General features: G+C 54.9%; 1 protein-coding gene across 1 annotated transcript; it reads left to right on the top strand.

The window, feature by feature from the left end:
* The first annotated feature begins 1271 nt into the window (after positions 1 to 1271).
* TGM1 (transglutaminase 1) lies at positions 1272 to 15941 on the top strand. The gene is made up of 15 exons (XM_086322558.1): positions 1272 to 1372; positions 2094 to 2477; positions 2627 to 2815; positions 3794 to 4042; positions 4432 to 4550; positions 4658 to 4765; positions 5197 to 5371; positions 5779 to 5917; positions 6052 to 6155; positions 8814 to 8902; positions 9415 to 9568; positions 9676 to 9957; positions 10088 to 10248; positions 10587 to 10723; positions 15539 to 15941. The coding sequence occupies exons 1-15, from the start codon at positions 1348 to 1350 to the stop codon at positions 15762 to 15764; spliced, it is 2541 nt and encodes an 846-aa protein (XP_086178684.1). The 5' UTR covers positions 1272 to 1347; the 3' UTR covers positions 15765 to 15941.
* Positions 15942 to 17578: the final 1637 nt, after the last annotated feature.

Here is a 17578-nt window from a genome sequence, read left to right as displayed (position 1 = left end):
TCCTGCTCTTGAATGTGCTGGAGGTGGGGTTAGACACCCCCTGCCAGGTCTGGAGCTTAGGCTTGGACAGGAAAAGGTCATGGGGATGTGGAGGGCTCTGCCAGGTCCTGGAGCCTCCGTCCCCACTCCCCAAGGCACCTCCCTGCCACATGCATCACCAAACTCAGCCTCTCCTCTAGGCAGCTTCCTTGTATCTCCTTGCCCTCCCTGTTTTTACTGTCTTCTGTTTAGTGTCCCATGGGCAGAGCTGGGACAATGGCAGGATGGAGAAAAGAGAACCCAAGGACAGGTCCCAACCTTCCGGAAGATGCCTGACCTCCTCTTTGCCTTGGGGTTCTCTCAGTGGCCTCCGTGGTGTTTCTCCCAGGGTTGGGATGGAATTGGGCAGGTGCCTGCAGCCGGTTGGTCAGGATTCCTAGGAAGAATTCCAAGTTGAGAACCGTGGCCTCCAGCTCACCAGACATTTGTCTCAGTGGAAGAAGGGGGTACTCTGCAGCCTGGGGGCAGAGACTTCATTCCCACCTGAGCCTCAGAGCAAAGACCAAAGTCACCTCCAAACCCCTGGGGGGTTGGGGAAGGGTGACCGTTAGAAAACGAAATCGCTTCCACTCTGACCTTCCTAACCCCAAAGGTGGAGGGACCCAGGGAGCAGGAAGCAGCTCTCACTCATACTGGGGGCTTGGCGGAGCCAGAGGAAGAAGGAGGGACAGGTGGATGGTAGGGTCAGAGGATCTGGTAGAGCCAGCAGGTCAAGGGCTGGCTGGTGGAGCCAGTCTGAGGGCCAATTGCTGATGTCACCAGTATGTAACAACTTGGGATCCAGGGACCTCCCTGGACTGGGTGAGTCCTAAGAGCCCATGGGCAGTTTCAGAGACACAGCCAGGCAGCCTGAGCTTGGGAACAGCAAGTCTGCTGGATAGAGGTGTGGGTGGAAGGGGCTCCCTGCCCCATTGCCCTCTGAGCTTCTCCACCGAGAAGGTGCCTCTGATGCACCCAGTTTGGCAGGCAGCATCCCCCAGACAGGTGGTCTCACCGAGTCTTTCCGACTTCAGCCCTCATAGACTCCAACCGTGCCCTCTCCCTACACGTCGGTCCTTCGGTCCTTAGTTCCTCGAAAAGGGAAAAGAGGGTGTGGCCCAGCGTCATTTCCCGGCCCCCAGACGCTGGACCTCCTCCCCCAAGTGGGGGGACGAAGCAACCTTCCTTCCTCCTCTTCCCAGAAGCTCGGCCCCGCCCTCCCCCCTTAAAAACCACTTACCGGCCCGCCCCACGCCTTCCATTCGTGCGGCGGAGTCCGTCCAGTCCCATCGGTCCCAACCTGTTCCACCTCCGCCGCGGGACTCAGAGATGCCGTCGCCAACACCTTCATCAGGTGAGGGGCTCCGACGGGGCACTGCTGAACCCCAGCGATGCTGTCTGGCGGCCGAGGTCGGGTCCCAACAAGGTGGAGTGCGGGCCAGCCAGAGCCTGTCCGCCCCAGCGAGGCTCCCGGAGACCAGAGATCTCCTGCCTGAGAAGTCTGACTTTAGGCACCTCAGGCCCCTCCCAGCAACTCCTCATGGGTGTCTGACCCAACGACATGGGGAAATGCCAGGACCCCCGGTGGTGAATGTCACTTATCTGTCTAATTCAGAGAGCAGTGGGTGGGGGATTCCTTCTAAGCAATGGGTCCTTGAGGCTGTCAGCATTGGATCTCTAGACTGAGGAGCTGGCAGGGGGAGCAGGCTCAGGATGGTCTGTGCTGCCGCCTTTCGAAGCTGTGACAAGCGTGCACTCGTTTCCTGGGATGAGTGCTGGAGCAGGTTTCTGGATTGGGCATCTGCTTTGGAGGATGTCCGTGTGAGGGTGAGAGGGGAAAAAGACTCGTCTCTCTAATTTGGGGAATTTCTCTAGGTGAGTGAAAGGAGTCTTTGGGGGAAGGTCTCTGGGTGGATCTGAGGGAATCTCAGGGTCAGGGTCAGATCATCTGTCATCTGGCTGGGATGGAATCAGCTCTCTGGATGGAGGGTTTCTGGGTGAGCTGACTGGAGCATCCTGTAGGGGTAAAGGAGATCTGAGTGAGTGATCAGAGCCCCCCTGCCTCTTTCACGTAGGCGGTCCTCGTTCAGATGTCGGCCGCTGGGGCGGAAACCCCTGGCAGCCCCCCACCACACCTTCTCCAGAGCCAGAACCAGAGCCAGACAGACGTTCTCGCCGCGGGGGCCGTTCCTTCTGGGCTCGCTGCTGTGGCTGCTGCTCTTGCCGGAACACAGAAGACGATGACTGGGGGCCTGAGCGCCATGGAGACCGGGGAGGTCGAGGATCTGGCTCCAGGAATCGAAGACCCGACTCCCGGGGCTCAGACTCCCGCCAGCCTGGCTCCCGGGACTCCCGCCGGCCTGGCTCCCGGGACTCCCGCCGGCCTGGCTCCCGGGACTCCCGCCGGCCTGGCTCCCGGGGCAGTGCTGTGAACGCAGCTGGAGATGGCACCATCCGGGGTGAGGCCCACCTGGCCATGTTATCTGAGAGCCAAAATGCCTTAATTGGGCCTGAGGCTCATTCTGACATCTCTGGGGGCCTGGGAGGCTAGTGGTGGGGGCCTGGACGCCCCGTGGGGCTTTACTGAGCTGGAGCTGTGGCCTTGCAGAGGGAATGCTGGTGGTGACTGGTGTGGATCTGCTGAGTTCACGCTCAGACCAGAACCGCCGAGAGCACCACACGGACGAGTTCGAGTACGATGAGCTGATTCTCCGCCGTGGGCAGCCTTTCCAAATGGTCCTCTTCCTGTCTCGTCCCTATGAGTCGTCTGATCATGTCACCCTGGAGCTGTGCATCGGTCAGTGGAGCCTGCAGTGGGGGATGGGGATGATGGTGGTGAAGTGAAGTAGGGGTGGTGGTGGAGTAGGGATAGGGAGCTGGTTAGCAGGGCTGCCAGCCCTGGTATTAGGGTCACAGGGATGTCTTTAGGCTCCTCCCTTACCCCACTCCTCACCCCTGCCAGCTAAGGCAGGTGTAATCATGTAAGTATGTCCCCCGGAGGGAGGGTCTTGGCTTCCCTGTTTTCGTTTCCTAAGCTCACCCTCTCCGAGCCTCCAGGAGCATTTGTCCCAAGATACTTTTCCTTTGGATCCTTACTACTGCATCCTCTCAGGTGTTGCTGCTTTTGGGTATCTTTCTTTCTGGGTCTGCCCTCCTTCCCCAGGATGTGACTTCACTCTCTGTCCAACTCTGTCTCTCTGTTCCCATGGCCCAGGGCAGGTGCCTCCCTCATTGCATTGCTTGGTGGCCATTGACTGCCTAGGCTGATGATTATACTGCTGCCGGGGGCGGGTGACTCCTGGTACCCTTTGATTAGGGCCTAGCCTTGCCCACCCCAGCCTCTAATTTCCCAGGTACCCTTACCACCTCCAGCAGGGATGCCCTGGGCTCTGGCATCTGCAGCCCCAGTGAGCAGGCAGGCTTTCAGGACAGGAACTGTGCTTTCATGTGGGGCAGGGCCACCTAGACCCAGACAGGGCGGCTCTGCTCCTCCTGCCCGGGTACTGGGACAGTCAGGCAGGTAGAGGGTGACGGTGACCTGGTCTCTTCTGCTCACCTCCGAGTTAAGTGCAAGGGAACAGGTTTGGGATGTTGGACTGGAGCTCTGCCCTGACATGTGGGCACGCATCGGGTGGGGACAGAGCTATTCTCAATCTGGCCCAGGTAATTGTCCAACTTGGGACACACATCCTGGGTGGGGCTGAAAGAAGTCCAAGGCTCCGTCCCCCTGCTTCAAGTGGGCTACAGCAGCTAACTGGTGTTTCCTCCACGGCAGGAAATAATCCCGAGGTGGGCAAGGGCACCCATGTGATCATCCCGGTGGGCAAGGGGGGCAGTGGAGGCTGGAAGGCCCAGGTGACCAAGTCCAGTGGGCAGAATCTGAACCTACGGGTCCACACCTCCCCCAATGCCATCATCGGCAAGTTCCAGTTCACCATCCGCACACGCTGTGAAGCTGGAGATTTCCAATTGCCCTTTGACCCCCGCAATGAGATCTACATCCTCTTCAATCCCTGGTGCCCAGGTGAGCTGCTGGAGCAAAACGCGGACAGGAGGGGAGGGCGTGTAGGGCTTCCTTCGCTAGATCTGGCTACGCGCCTGGGTGCCTAGCCCTAGGAGAAGCCAGCTTCCCAGTGTCCAGGTGAGGGAACCTCGATGCAGGACGTAGAGAAGTGACCAGCCCAAGGTCACAGAGCCGCATCACCTCTCCTGGTGAAGGGCCCTGGTAACAGCCACCCTTCTCCCATTATCCCCTATCCTGTTTGCTCTGTCCTTCCTGGAAGCAGTGCTGTCAGGCTAGAGGCGTCCCTGCTCTTCCTCTGCAGTCATGAGCCCTGCAGAAGCAGCTGAGGGGCAGGTGGGACCCAGGGAGAGGGCTGAAGGGAACCAGGCATATGTGTTTTGGGGACACAGAGGACATCGTGTATGTGGACCATGAGGACTGGCGGCAGGAGTATGTGCTTAATGAGTCTGGGCGAATTTACTATGGGACAGAAGCGCAGATTGGCGAGCGGACCTGGAACTACGGCCAGGTAGGGTTGGCTGGGGCCTCGTGCCCTTAGGGGCACTAGAGGCAGGTGAGGTGGGGTGGGGGCGCAGGTGCTAGCCTAAGGGTCACCTCTGCCCTGGCTCCCCCCAGTTTGACCACGGGGTGCTGGACGCTTGCCTGTACATCCTGGACCGGCGGGGCATGCCCTATGGAGGCCGCGGGGACCCCGTCAGTGTCTCCCGGGTCATCTCTGCCATGGTGAGCCCCCTTGAGTCTCTGAGCCCTACTGAGTGTCTGCCTGCTGTCTCCCGCCCCCACTCCTACCATTTCTGATTCTTCCAGGACCCCAGCCCTGTCCGTGCCCTTGCAAAAGGTACGGTGGGAAGGGATCTCACTCATCTCCCCTCCCAACCTGCCCCCTAACCCTCCCCTTCCTGGCTCCAGTTCCAGCTCTTGTGGAATGTAGGGCCAAACCCCAAACTTGGCACACCCAGGATTCACATTCCTGTGTCAGACCAGGATGGTGGGGCAGAGGGCTGTGGGAGGGGCAGGCAGGACTCAGGCTGCCTCTGAATCCTGAGCGTTTAGGGGTGAGGGATGGTTGCAGGGCCAGGGGTTGGGCTGGGGGCCACATGGCAGGCCCTGAGCCTCTTCCCCAATTCTGCCCCACCCCATCCTGTCCTGGACAGGTGAACTCCTTGGATGACAATGGGGTCCTGATTGGGAACTGGTCTGGAGATTATTCCCGCGGCACCAACCCATCAGCATGGGTGGGCAGCGTGGAGATCCTTCTCAGCTACCTACGCACCGGCAACTCTGTCCCCTTCGGCCAGTGCTGGGTCTTCGCTGGTGTGACCACCACAGGTAGTGGAGGGATGGGACGGGAACCGCCTGGGCTTTACACGGAGGGTGGAAGGAAGCTAGGCTCCACCTTCATGAGCCCAGCCCAGTTGTGGCTGCAGTGCAGGGACGGGCGGGGGTGGCTGGCAGGCTGGCCTTAATTATCATTAATTAGTGTTAACAACCCAGAAAGGCCTAGAGGAGAGGAGGGAGAAGGGACAGTCAGGCACAAGGCCAGGCAGGTGGCCTGGCTTCCCCTAACACCCAACACTCCCTGGCTCGGTGAACTTCTGACTCTAGTGACCCCTGACCCAGCTTGGCAACCCCAGTTGCCCCTGTCCCCTTGCTATTCCTGACCTCATGCCTCACCTGCCCCCCTACCCCTGCCCTGGCCCGGGGCCCTGAACCCAACCCTGGCCGCCCCCCTACAGTGCTGCGCTGCCTGGGCCTGGCCACCCGTACTGTCACCAACTTCAACTCCGCGCACGACACAGACACTTCCCTCACCATGGACATCTACTTCGATGAGAACATGAAGCCCCTGGAGCACCTGAACCATGATTCTGTCTGGTGAGGCTGGGGCTGGGCTGGGCTGCCTGTCCCTGCTGATGACCAGAGACCTGAGGCCTGGATATCGAGAGCAGGGGATGCTGGGGAGGCCCCAGGTAGGCAGCCCACCGAGCCCTCCATCTATGTCCATCCAGGAACTTCCACGTGTGGAACGACTGTTGGATGAAGAGGCCAGATCTGCCCTCAGGCTTCGATGGATGGCAGGTTGTGGACGCCACACCCCAGGAAACCAGCAGTGGTGAGCAGGGCCCCTGCCTGGCTCCTAGACCCCACTGGGGGCCCCTCCCTGTGTCCCCAACTAGGGGAACAAACTCCAGTGTCCTGGACAGGGACTTGGAGTCAGATCCTTTCGTTCCACAGTTCTTCAGACGGACTCATGAGGGCAATCACCATGTGACCGTCATTTATTTTCACCTTTCTGCATAATTATTTGCCCCAATTTTATTTATTTATAATGGTTATTACACTCAGATGGCTCAAAAGTCCAAAGATTTGAGAGAATTCAGGGAGAGGTTTCCCTCACCCAACAAATCCACTTTTTCTACTTACATTTTTATTTACATGTCCTGGAGATAATTAATTGAAAGACCTTTTTATTTATATATATATATATATTTTATAGTTTAAAAAGTCACTATTTTAAGTAAAGAGCTTCCCAGGTGACTCAGTGGTAAAGAATTCACCTGCCAATTCAGGAGATGCAGGTTCGATCCTTGGCTTGGGAAGATCCCCTGGAGGAGGTCATGGCAACCCACTCCGGTATTCTTGCCTGGAGAATTCCACGGACAGAGGAGCCTGGTGGGCTACAGTCCATGGGGTCATAATGAGTCGGACACAACTGAGTGACTAAGCACATTTTAAGTAAAACATGCTTGGAAGGAAAAAATATATAGAATTGTGTAACATAAAATGGAAAATTTCCTATTCTCTCTCAGGTGGTTTCAGTTTTGTTTCAAGGAAATTTCTAGACCTGAATTCCGGGAACAGATTCCAGAAATCTGTGTGTTTTGAAAGTTCCCCTGGTGATGTTGCAGATCGGCTGGGTTAGAGGCTTTCTCTAGGGCACAGTGTTAGGTCAGCAGCAGCGTGAACCCAGCCCCTGACTTCCTCTCTTTTGACACATATTCTTGCTTTTACCAAGTTCTTCTCATTGCTCCGCTGAGTTATATATATGGTATGGGGGAAAAAATCAGGGTTCAGGTAGGTTCAAAGGAGATAACAGCTTCTATAACGCAGTCCAGCCTAAGAAATAATCACTGATGGTGTAACCTACTAGTCTCTGTTCCACAACGAATGTTTCTGCAAAAATTAGATCTCCCCAGACTTTCCTGGTGGCCCACTAGTTAAGACTCCACACTTCCACTGCCAGGGCTGCAGGTTCGGTCCCTGGTGGGGGAAGTTTTGCATGCCATGAGGTGCAGTCAAAAACAAAATTAGATCTCAAACAGGTCCCCCACACCCTTCCCACTTAATAATCTGGCCCCAGGGAGCCCTCACCTGCCCCTCCAGCTGCTTCTCCCCTCCCTGTCTCCCCCTTCTCCCTTCCTCACCCTGAGTCAGATAGCCCTCCCCTAGCCTACCTTCCTCTTCTGGTCTCTGACCAGACCCGTCCCTCTCAATCATCTCTGTAAATAGTGCCCCCTGAGTTATACAACCCCAGAGATGCCTGTGATGTTGAAACAGCCTGTCACAGGACACCAGGAGACATGAGTTCCAGTCCCCACTCTAGGAAGTGGGTGGGCTAGGTGGCAGGCAGGGATTCTGAGGCCAGCCAGGCCCGGGCTTGATTCTAGCTTGATCACTTCTTAGATATGTCATCTTAGGCCAGTTCCTTGCACCTTTGAGCTCTGGTGTTCTTGTTTGTAATATGGGGATGATGTATACCTTATAGGGTGATTGGGAGGATCAAATGAGAAGTCATATTAGACTAGCAGCATGGCTGGAGCTTAGTAGCTACTTAGTAAGGATTAGCTCCTTCCAGTCTCTCTGTGTCCGGCTGTCTTACATCTCCTGGCAGTCACTTTGCCTTGCTGAGCCTATTTCCCCATCTGTAAAAGGAGACCCTAGTTCAAGGTATTTTCTAAGATTCTCTCCTGTTGGACAGCCCTCACTTCCTGTTCTGTGTCCTCTCAGCCACACCTCCTCTCTATCAACCTGTCTCCTCCAGAAAGCCCTCCAGAGCATGTTGAAGACAGACATTGTTTCCTACCAGCTCCCCTGTCACCTCCCCACAGAAAGGATACCGTGGGCTATAGAGCTGAGGGTGGTTCTGGATCTTTCTGGAATGGTGACTGTGATTTCATCTCTTTCCAAGCTGGCAAGCAGAGCCATAATGGGCTCTGGGTTTGTTTTGATGTAGGATGGGGTGGGTGGGGTGGGATCTTGACCTCTGGGGGTCATAGACAGCCGACATCCAGCTTCAGCCAATGGAGGAAGTGTGCCAGCAATTCGGTTAACAAGGCAGGCTTATCCCCGCTACAGTCGTCACTGCCCCTCTCACCCCCACCAATGACTGAAGCAAAATAGAACTGCTCTCCCCTTTGTTTGCCCTCCCTGAGCTGGACTGTGAAGTGAAATCAGTCAGTCGTGTCCAACTCTTTGTGACCCCATGGACTGTAGCCTGCCAGGTTCCTCAGTCCATGGGATTTTCTGGCAAGAATACTGGAGTGGGTTGCCATTTCCTTCTTCAGGGGATCTTCCTGACCCAGGGATCAAACCCAAGTCTCCTGCATTGCAGACAGACTCTTTACCGTCTGAGCCACCAGAGAATCTGGACTGGTGGGGGCTGAACCTGGGCAGTGGGCACTGGGTGGGCTTGGAAGGGTGGGCCCAGGATCTGGGGGTCCTACTCAGCCTCCCTGGATCTCTCACCCCTGTGGTGCCCTCACTCCCATAGGCATCTTCTGCTGTGGGCCCTGCTCTGTGCAGTCCATCAAGAATGGCTTGGTCTACATGAAGTACGACACACCCTTCATTTTTGCAGAGGTGAGAGCTGTGCACCTGGTGCCTTCATGGGCGGCCTGGGGAGACCAGGGCACTGGCGTTGGTCCTAGGTTCTCCAGGCGTGCCCCACTGCTGACCAACTACCTCTGTGACCTTGGGCAGGTCACTCATTCTACAAATCTTAGTTTTCCCAACTGTAAAAAGCCATAATAATGGCTGCCGTGCTTTCTGTGCTCAGGATCAAAAGAAATAATGGGTATGAAATTGCTTTATAAGTCATGGAGTCAGCAAGTGAGTGCAAGGGATTACTGTTATTAATGCCCAATGCACTGTGAGGAGCCTCCCAGATCAACTTCTTTCCTGCTTTCTGGCCTTGTCTGGCTCAGCTTGAAAAGTCTCCCAGTTTCACTCTGCCAGGAAGCTCCCAACCTTTGGATCCGGCCTTCCCTGCAGTTCCTAGGATCCGGGAAGGCAGCTGGAGGGTCATGCCCGCCCTCAGACCCTCTGGCTCATTCATTCCTGGCTCACACCCCTCACAACTGCCCTCCTGACAGGTGAACAGTGATAAAGTTTACTGGCAGCGACAGGATGACGGCAGCTTCAAGATCGTGTATGTGGAGGAGAAGGCCATCGGCTCACTCATCATTACGAAGGCCATTGGCTCCAACATGCGGGAAGACATCACGCACACTTATAAGCACCCAGAAGGTAGCAGCTCCCCATCCCGGCCAGCTCTGGCCACAACCAAGGGTGCCTTCCAAGCGCCCGCCCAGCCAGCAGCAGCTGTAAGCTCACCCTTGACCCTCAACCCCCAGGCTCAGAAGCAGAGCGGAAGGCAGTGGAGACCGCAGCCGCCCACGGCAGCAAACCCAATGTGTATGCCACGCGGGACTCAGCGGAGGATGTGGCCGTGCAGGTGGAGGCGCAGGACGCAGTGATGGGGCAGGACCTGATGGTCTCCGTGGTGCTGACCAACCGCGGCAGCAGCCTCCGCACCGTGAAGCTGCACCTCTACCTCTCTGTCACCTTCTACACCGGCGTCACGGGATCCGTCTTCAAGGAGAGCAAGAAGGAGGTGGTGCTGGCGCCGGGGGCCTGTAAGTGCCCCGTCCCCAGCCTGTAGCACCCGCCTCCATGGCTGGGTAGCCCAGGGCTGGGGACATGGAGACCTGGGGAGGCTGGGTCTGGGGAAGCAGGCCTCGGTGACACCAGGCCTCTTCCCTGCAGCGGAGCGTGTGACCATGCCTGTGGCCTACAAGGAATACCGGGTCCACCTCGTAGACCAGGGGGCCATGCTGCTCAACATCTCAGGCCACGTGAAGGAGAACGGGCAGGTGCTGGCCAAGCAGCACACCTTCCGTCTGCGTACCCCAGACCTCAGTCTCACGGTAGAGCAGCGGGCTGGGCTGGGGCAGATTGGAGGGCGAGGCGCAGGGCACTAGGACAGAAGCAGTGGCGGGAGGAGGTCAGGGACCAGCCTGGGCTCTTGGGCTTTGGTTCCCTTTTCTGGAAAATCAGGTCTCCTTTCCCTTACTCTGGGGTGGCTTCAGCTGGGGAGTAGGTTGGACTTTCCTCTCTGGCTTTGGGTGAGCCCTCCCCCAGAGGCAGGAATGTGGGGTCAGGGCGGTCTTCATTCTAAGGAGCTTTCCCTCCCTCTCTGGTGGGACTGTCCAGTCCCATAAATTTGGCCCGAGGCTCTGATAATGGGGGTCTCTTTCTCTCTCAGTTACTGGGAGCAGCCGTGGTTGGCCAGGAGTGCGAAGTACAGATTGTCTTCAAGAACCCGCTGCCTGTCACCCTCACCAACGTCGTCTTCCGGCTCGAGGGCTCCGGGTTGCAGAGGCCCAAGATCCTCAATGTTGGGTGAGTGCAGCCCCTCCTTCTGCCCCAGCCACTGCCCTTGCCAGCCTCCTGGCTGCATGGGTCCCACCTTTGTCCCTCTCCTGCTCAGGTCAGGACGGTAAGGTCTGTCACTTGGGGCCAGCCAGCAACACCTCCTGCCTGAGTTCAAGAAGGCCTGCTTCAGGCAGTGCTCCTCGGTGTCCCTGCCCTGCCTTGCTGGCTTGTTAGGGAGCTAAAACCTCAAATAGGAATCACTAGTAATTTGTCACTACTGTCGCCCAGCACTCAAGAGTTGAGCAGGCACTTTCAGGAATGTAAGCTCATTTGGAGACCCCCAATACCCTTTAAAGTACATTAGAGATAATCATATGATGAGCTTCAGGTCCTGGCTTCATCACTCATGGGCTGTGTGCTCTATGTATGATCTTCTCTATGCCTCAGTTTTCTCACCTGTAAAGCGGGGATAACAGTAATAACCTGGCTCTGAGAATCACAGGAGACAATGCATGTAAAGGCCTCAGCGTGGTGCTGGGCACAGCATCAGTGCTCCGCTGGTAGCTGCCCCCCTTTACAGATGCGGCAGCTGAGAATCACAGGAGACAATGCATGTAAAGGCCTCAGCGTGGTGCTGGGCACAGCACCAGTGCTCTGCTGGTAGCTGCCCCCCCTTTACAGATGGGGCGGCTGGTGGCCACATCTCCCAGAGGGTCTCGGCTCCTAAGGGGCAGGCTCCACTCCTCCACCACAGTGAGCACCTCACGCAGGCTCTCGAGCTGGTTGCTGGGCTGGTGTGGTGAGCAGAGTGAACAGTTCCTAAGGAGAGAGCCCTGTGCCTCAGGCCCTCATCCCACCTGCTGGGGCCTGATCCCAAGCCAGGGGAGGCTGTGTGCCCAGCAAGTGCCCAAGGTCGTGTTCCCAGGCCATGCTGCCACCTCTGACATGGACTCACACATGCAGGAACAGGGAAAGCAGAGAAGGCCAGAGGCTGACCTTTAAGATCAGCTTTCTGGTGACAGGAGCAGGCATTTTCCTCATCCAATAAAGAGCACCCGAAGGAAAGTGATCACACTCACGGAGGGGCTGGGTGGGGAAACAGAGGGTCCCTGACCACCCTACCCATCCCTCTCCCCCAACACACAGGCTCTGCCTGGGGGTGGCCACCCCTTTCGCCAACAGACCAGAGCTGAAAAGGCTGCTGTTCTGACCTTTGCCCCATCCTGGGCTCCTGGGTGATGGGACACCTCACAAAGGAGCGCTCTCTTCCTATCGCCCTAAAAGAGTTTCTGGCAGCTTAGAGAGTGGAGCTTGGAACTCCCAGGCAGCCTGCTTGCTGGGGTCTCTCACCTGCCGCTGACAGACAGAGGTTCCTCTGTCCTGAGGGGTCCCCGGAGCTGGGCTCCCTTCAGCTTCTCTGCCAGATCTTTGATTCTCTTCCCTTCCAGGGAGTAAGGCAAGGGCCACCCACACTGCGTACTGGAGACTCAGCCCCTCTCTTCAGCTGTGGGGCTTGTATGGGCCCAGTCTCCCCACTAGTAAATGAGAGGGTTGGATGGTGGTTTCTCAAAGCAGGCACTCGGTTGACATTCTGTGGCTCCTCCAGCTACTGTGAGCCCAGGCGGGGCCTCCAGCACGGGTGAGAGCCCCGAGCTGCTGATTTGGGTATATTATTGGCTGGCCAAAAAGTTCATTTGGGTTTTCCCCTAACATCTTAGAGAAAATCCCTGAACAAACTTCTTGGCCAACCCAAGCAATTCCAAAATTGGCATTACTTTGCTCTCATTTGCACATCAAAGGCTGTGGTATGGAGCCTCATTATGGCAGAAGGCATGCCACCCCACCTGCTGACTGGCCACTTAATAAACATTCCAGCACTTACTCCTCCAGACAGCTGTTGTCACCACTAAAGCAGTCACCAGGGGAAGCTAGAAGTCTGCTCCAAACCCTTCTCGGGAATTTCCCCCAGAGCCTGAATCACATTCTCTAGAATGTCCTTAGAGTGGTCTTCTAAAGGAGTGAATTTGACTTTGGGGAGACAGCTTCAAGTCATTTAGAACTAAGATTGATTAATAAGGTAAATAAGTGAGCCGGGTGGGTCATAATGCCCTTTTCAATCAGAAATGAACCTTGGCTGTAAAGGAGGGACAGTGACTTGGCCAGGTGTGAGTGCACGCCCAAGTGGGTACATGTAATGTGTGTGTGGTTTTAAATGGCTGTGAAGGAAAATCTGAGAGGAGCTTTTTTAAATGTTCAATGTGGTGGAACAAGAGCATAAATGCTAATTTGATGCTAATACTCAAATTGGCATCAAAGACAATGCTAATTTGGATGTCTAAGTTCTGATGTCCTGTCAGGGAGTTTGTTTTATTACTGGCACTCAGTTGTGGGCACATTCCAGTGTTCGTAGCTGATGTGTTTGCCTCAAACTCTCAAACTAGGGTGCAGTCAAGGTCTCGCCCGACACTAAGATCAGGGTAGGGAGAGATCTTGACATCCCTAGTTGGAACCTAGAGAGCAATTTATCTTGGAAATAATCTTATAAATAAAGGCTAGGCTCTGAAATAGTACAGTTCAATTACACATGTGTGTGCTCAGTTGCTTCAGTTGTGTCTGACTCTTTGTGACCCTATGGACTGAAGCCCACCAGGCTCCTCTCTCCACGGGGATTTTCCAGGCAAGAATACTGGAGTGGGTTGCCATGCCCTCCTCCAGGGCATCTTCCCGATCTGGGGATCAAACCCATGTCTCCTGAGTCTTCTGCATTGCAGGAAAATTCTTTACCCCTGAGCCACCGGAGAAGCCCCACAGTTCAATTATAGTATGGGTAAATAGACTTTTGAAGGCTGGTCTGAACCCAAACAACCTTTAACCTCATATCAATGGAAAAGTGGGCACAAATTAAAAACACAGATTTGTTACCAGGCAGAGTACAGCTTGAGGCTTCCGCTGTAACTCAGTGGTAAAGAAACCACTTGCAATGCAGGAGCTTAGGAGATGCAGATTCTGTCCCTGGGTTGGGAAGATCTCCTAGAGGAGGGCATAGCAACCCACTCCAATATTCTTGCCTGGAGAATCCCATGGACAGAGGAGCCTGGCGGGCTTCAGGGCACAGGGGCTCAGAGTCAAAGATGACTGAGGCAACTGAGCACGCACGCAGAGTATAGCCTACCTGTTAAGTTGTAGACTGAATTTCAAGTTGGATATTCTGATAGGAAGTCTAGAAATTAAGTCTACAACCTATCAGGTAGGCTATAGACATCTATCTTCCAGACTTTCCTACTTCTCGCCTTCATAGAGCTTGGAGGCACCTTCAAGACCGTCTGATCCCACCCCATCATTTTATATTCACTTCCATTTTACATCAGAAAGTGAGGATGACTGGTACGTGTTCTAAACTACACAGTTAATGGGGTAGAAGAAGTACAGAGTGGTCCAGGGACGTCCCTTGGCAGCAGGCTCCAAGCTAAATGTTTTGCCCCAAGGAAATCTTTGATGTTGGGGTGTTGGCTCATTCCCTTGGAGGACTGTGGTGTTTGCACAAGTCTGGCTCCAGAAATCGTCCCCAAGGCAGGCTCAAGTTTAGCAGGGGCCAGAGGTAAGGGTTTCAGGCAGAGGTGGGAAAGGACAGACGCTAACAGGTGTGATCAACTGCAATATACATTCAGTCACAGTCAATGTGTCTGCGCACATGCAGATTGCTGGAGGAGCTCAGAGAAAGGCGAGATTCATTTTCCTGAGGGTAGGAGGTGCTCCAGGGAGCCCCCAGTGAAGAGGAGGTGTGAACTGGGTCTGGAGGCAGCCCAGAGGCAAGGCAAGAAAACGGGGTGAATTCAGGGGAGGGGTGGAGCTCACTGGGGCTGGTGGGCAGGAGGAATGTGGTGGTGGTGGGGGTGGGGAATGATCCCAGGCAGGCGGGGTGAGTCAGAGTGAGCCTGTGTGTCAGGTCGGGGAGCTACAGTTTTGTCTATCTCCCAAGCAACAAGGAAGCCAAGCCCTTGAAAGGCTCAGTTCACCTCTGAGTGACTGGAAAAATGAATGGAAAATGAGATGAGAGGCAAGGAGGGCAGTTAGAAGGCAGGTGAAATTGTAAATTCCTGGAGAGGTGATCTGAGACTAGAGGTGCCTGGGAAGGAAGAAAATAAAGACACTGAGGGGTGTGTGTGTGTGTGTCTGTGTGTGTACACTAACGTGTATTTCTCTCACATACACACTTGCGTGTGTGTCAATTTAAAGATGCCAATTGTCTCTGTTCTTGGGAGGGACTGCAGTGTTGTTTGCTTGCCTTTTAGGGGACTCCAGTTTTGTTTTGTTTGGGGCTTTTTTTTCCTTTTTCTTTTTTTTTTGAGATAACATCCTAAGAGGTGATGGTAGCAGAGAACTCCTTTTCTTCCACCTTCTTCCTTGGCAAGCCTGGAAGTATTTGGCAACACTGTGTCAAGCCCCAAAGTCTCCTTTTGAGGTTTCCTTGATCTTGGAAACCCATTAGGGGATGGGGCTGACCTGGTTGGGGCAGGAGCATCAGTGATGGGAGAGGAAGGGGGCTGTGCTCGCTCTTCGCCCAGATGTTTGTGAGAGCAGGGAGGGAGGAGTTCTGAATGCCGAGGAGGTTTCCAGCTCGGCAGCTGGCTGAGTAGCTACTGATCACGCTTTGTGGAGGCGGACTTGGGGTTCAGGCTCTGTCCTCCTGTAGGTTAGGTCGTGGGTGTAGAGATTCCAGCTGAGCCCAGAAATGCCTGAAGGGCTCCGCCTGCTGCTCCTTTCTTCCAGCTGCCCCATCAGCCCTTACTCCCCACTCCACACCCTGTCACCCCAGGCCCATGACCCTATCTCTGCCCACAGGGACATTGGGGGCAACGAGACAGTGACCCTGCGCCAGACGTTCGTGCCTGTGAGACCAGGCCCCCGCCAGCTCATTGCCAGCTTGGATAGCCCACAGCTCTCCCAGGTGCACGGGGTCATCCAGGTGGACGTAGCCCCGGCCAGCGGAGGCGGGGCCTTCTCAGACATTAGAGGCAGCGGTCGCTCAGGGGAGACCATCCCCATGGCCTCTCGAGGTGGGGCTTAGCCCTGAGCCAGGAGCAACGGGACTGATGTCAGATGAGCAAGGACACTGCCTCAAGACGGGGGGCTACGGCAGAGAGGCTCCCCAGGGGCTTAGGTGGGAGACCCGGGCCCCTGGGAGGAGCTGATCTCATTTGCACAGATGCTGGACGTAGATGCTAATAAACTGTTTTTTAATAAAGCTGCTGTTCTGTCCATGTGTCAGTCTATGTCAAGCCAAGGAGTGTGGGCTCACGGCCTATCCTGGGGATGCAACTTGGCATTTCTGACACGCCTAGTTCTGAGAAGCGTGGTTGTCAGATCACCAATGGCACCTCTCAACAGCTCTTAATGGGGGCTGCTTGGCATCAGGACAGCCTCCAGTGCTTCCCTGGCCAGTCTCCCCCCACCCCAGGGTGCTTCTACTGACCGAAGCCCTTCTGAAGCTACCTGGGCTGAGGGGGACTGCCCCTTCCACAGCAGCCCCTAATGGAGAGAAGGAGCTAAATTCCTTTCTATGGGCACATGTTTGAGGTAGAAATAGGCTGGATTTCTCTGGGAACAGCAAAAGTCACTTTCCAGTATTGATCTTCAAATATCCTTGTCAAAGAATTTTTACAAAAGTAATACATGTTCAGTGTTAAGCATTAAGAAAATACAGAAAATGGTAAAGGAGAAAATAATAATCCTCAACTCCCACCATGTACAGAAAGTAACTTAACACTGTTTCACATGCTGCTTGCCACCATCCCCTGGAACCCTGCCCATAAATTCCTACAGAGTTAAATATTCTTTGAAAACACCTTGGTTAGAGACTAGATGGTAGACTAGGCCCTCCTGGTCCCTCGAATCTCTGGCTGCCGTTCTCACTCTCTTCAGCTGGTACCTCTGCCTCTGCTCAGGTGACTCAGGCCTCTGTCCTGGGCTGTCTGTCATCCAGCTACACTCTGCCAAGGTGAGCTCTGCCAGCCTTGAGGTTTTAAAGACTCCCCAAGTTGTATGTGTTCCTTGAACCCCAAACTTGTGTATTCACTGCCGTCTCCATATCTTTACAATGTGACTGTCCAATGTGGTTGTCTCATAGACACCCCAAGTGTACCAGGTCTGAAGTCAGACTCATGACCTCCCTCCAGCAGGTATCTTCCTGCAGCTTCCCCTCCTACATCAGTAAATGGCACTTCCATCTTTCCAGTTTCTTGGCCCCAAACTTTTGGAGTCACCCTTGACTCCTCTCTTTCTCTCATAACCCACATTTGGATCTGTCAGCAAATCTTGCTGGTTCTATCTCCCATTCATAGGTGTTCAGCTTCTGACCACTCCTCATCTCCTCCACAGCCACCATCCTGCTCAAGCTGCTTTCCTCCCCTAGCTGGACTGTTGCACTTGCTTCCTAATTATTTCCCCACTTTGACTCAGAATGAGCAAGTAGACCAGATCATGTCAATCCTCTACTCAAAGCCTTCCACTGCATCCCCTCAAATCAAAGTCCTTATAGCGCTCTGTGACTCCGACCCCCCCCCCCGCCACCCCGCCCCAGGCTCAGTCCATCCAGCGTGCTGGCCCCTTCCTACCTGGACAGTGTGAGGCACACTCCTGCTCCATGAGCTCCGTGGGGCTGCACTTTGCCTGCAGACTTCTTTCCCACGTGGCCCCACGGCCCACTCCCTCTTCTCCTTCAAGACTCGCTAACTGTCACCATCTTCTGGTCTTCTCTTCCATTCTATTTTATTTTATTCTTTTTTGCGGATCTCTGGGCCAGAGGTGCTGTAATGGCTGTGAAATATGTCAGATACACAAAAAATTAAGTTCAAGTTTTCCCTTTTTAGATCGTATACAAAA

The sequence above is a fragment of the Bos grunniens genome, chromosome 10 (genome assembly GCF_055505025.1).
Source record: "Bos grunniens cultivar Pamir isolate PY7600 chromosome 10, Bosgru_T2T1.0, whole genome shotgun sequence".
NCBI classification, from domain to species: Eukaryota; Metazoa; Chordata; class Mammalia; order Artiodactyla; family Bovidae; genus Bos; species Bos grunniens.
Note: the sequence above shows the minus strand (reverse complement) of the source record. Positions and strands in the feature narration are given on the sequence as shown.